The 1,101-nt window shown below is 59.5% G+C and overlaps 2 protein-coding genes across 2 annotated transcripts in view; one reads left to right on the top strand and one right to left on the bottom strand.

Annotated features, from left to right (window-relative positions):
• LOC109925754 (ephrin type-B receptor 4-like) overlaps positions 1-1,101 on the bottom strand; it is a 190,249-nt gene that overhangs the window by 153,200 nt on the left and 35,948 nt on the right. The gene's annotated exons all lie outside the window — the stretch shown is intronic.
• Positions 1-1,101, top strand: part of LOC125487756 (transferrin receptor protein 2-like) — an 11,694-nt gene that overhangs the window by 751 nt on the left and 9,842 nt on the right. Inside the window, exon 2 of the mRNA XM_048619977.1 lies at positions 556-766. Coding sequence (XP_048475934.1) covers positions 556-766 — 211 coding nt within the window. The remainder of the gene's footprint in view (positions 1-555; positions 767-1,101) is intronic.

The raw sequence follows: 1,101 nt of genomic DNA, 5'->3' as shown, positions 1-1,101 counted from the left end.
CTGGGGTCTTCCTCCTCCTACTCATGTCCTCTCTGGGGTCTTCCTCCTCTCCTCCTCCTGTCCTCTCCAGTGCTGCCTATTGATCCCAAACTCAGCACGTCATGAAGATGCCCCCTCCTTCTGTTCTCTTTGCAAGCCCCCGCGGGGTGAATGGAGTGGGGGTGGTGGCAAAGTGGGTAGGCAGGGAGCAGACCATTGTCTCCAACACCTGGCATCCCATCATTCCCCCAACCCGGCCAGATTTAGCCTCTCGAGCCCCACCTCGAGTCCGAACCTCAAGTCCTGTGTAGCTCAACCAGGAGACCCTCTACACCCACCACCTTTGTAAGTCCTGATCCTCCCCATATCACCCCCCACCTCCCCAACTCCCACCCAATACCACACGTGCCACCTCCCCTTCACCTCAGTCAGCTTCTTCGAGTGTGGCCCTCGCTCCGGTACCCCCAAACCCTCCTCCCTCCCTCAAGGAAGAGCTGCTCACTCACCTCCATTTCCATCTTCCCCCTTCTCACACCACCATCCCTCCCACCAACCTCCAAACCCTGACCCCGACAGGGAGCCAAGAACGTTTCGTTCTCGACCTACAGGAGGCAGAAGCAGGAGGACGAGCAGCAGGGCCTCGGGATGGAGAGCAAGTCGGAGGAAAATGAGCAGGAAGATCCCACGGGAGGCAGCGACACGGTGGGCCTGGTGGTCAGGAGATCCCTGATCCAGAAGAGAAGCCTGCTCTACCTGGTGCTTGGGACCCTTTTCCTCCTCATCATTGGTAAACACCATCATCAATAGTGGAGGTAGGGGGGCGGGGAGCAGGGGGCCGCACTTGATGGTGACCATTCAGCCCAGCGACTGACCCACACCACCCCACCCGACCGGGCCACAGCCCCGTGGGTTGTTGCCATCGGCCGATCTGTGTGGGATCTTCCTGTGCATCCTGTCCCTGGAGGTTGCAAAGCGGATTGTCGTTTATTCATTTATCGTTGTGGGGGTGGCACAGTGGTTAGCACCGCTGCCTCACGGCACCAGGGACCCGGGTTCGATTCCACCCTCGGGCGACTGTCTGTGGAGTTTGCACATTCTCCCCGTGTCTGCGTGGGTTTCCTC

The sequence above is a fragment of the Rhincodon typus genome, chromosome 45 (assembly GCF_021869965.1).
Source record: "Rhincodon typus isolate 14 chromosome 45, sRhiTyp1.1, whole genome shotgun sequence".
NCBI lineage: Eukaryota > Metazoa > Chordata > Chondrichthyes > Orectolobiformes > Rhincodontidae > Rhincodon > Rhincodon typus.
Note: the sequence above shows the minus strand (reverse complement) of the source record. Positions and strands in the feature narration are given on the sequence as shown.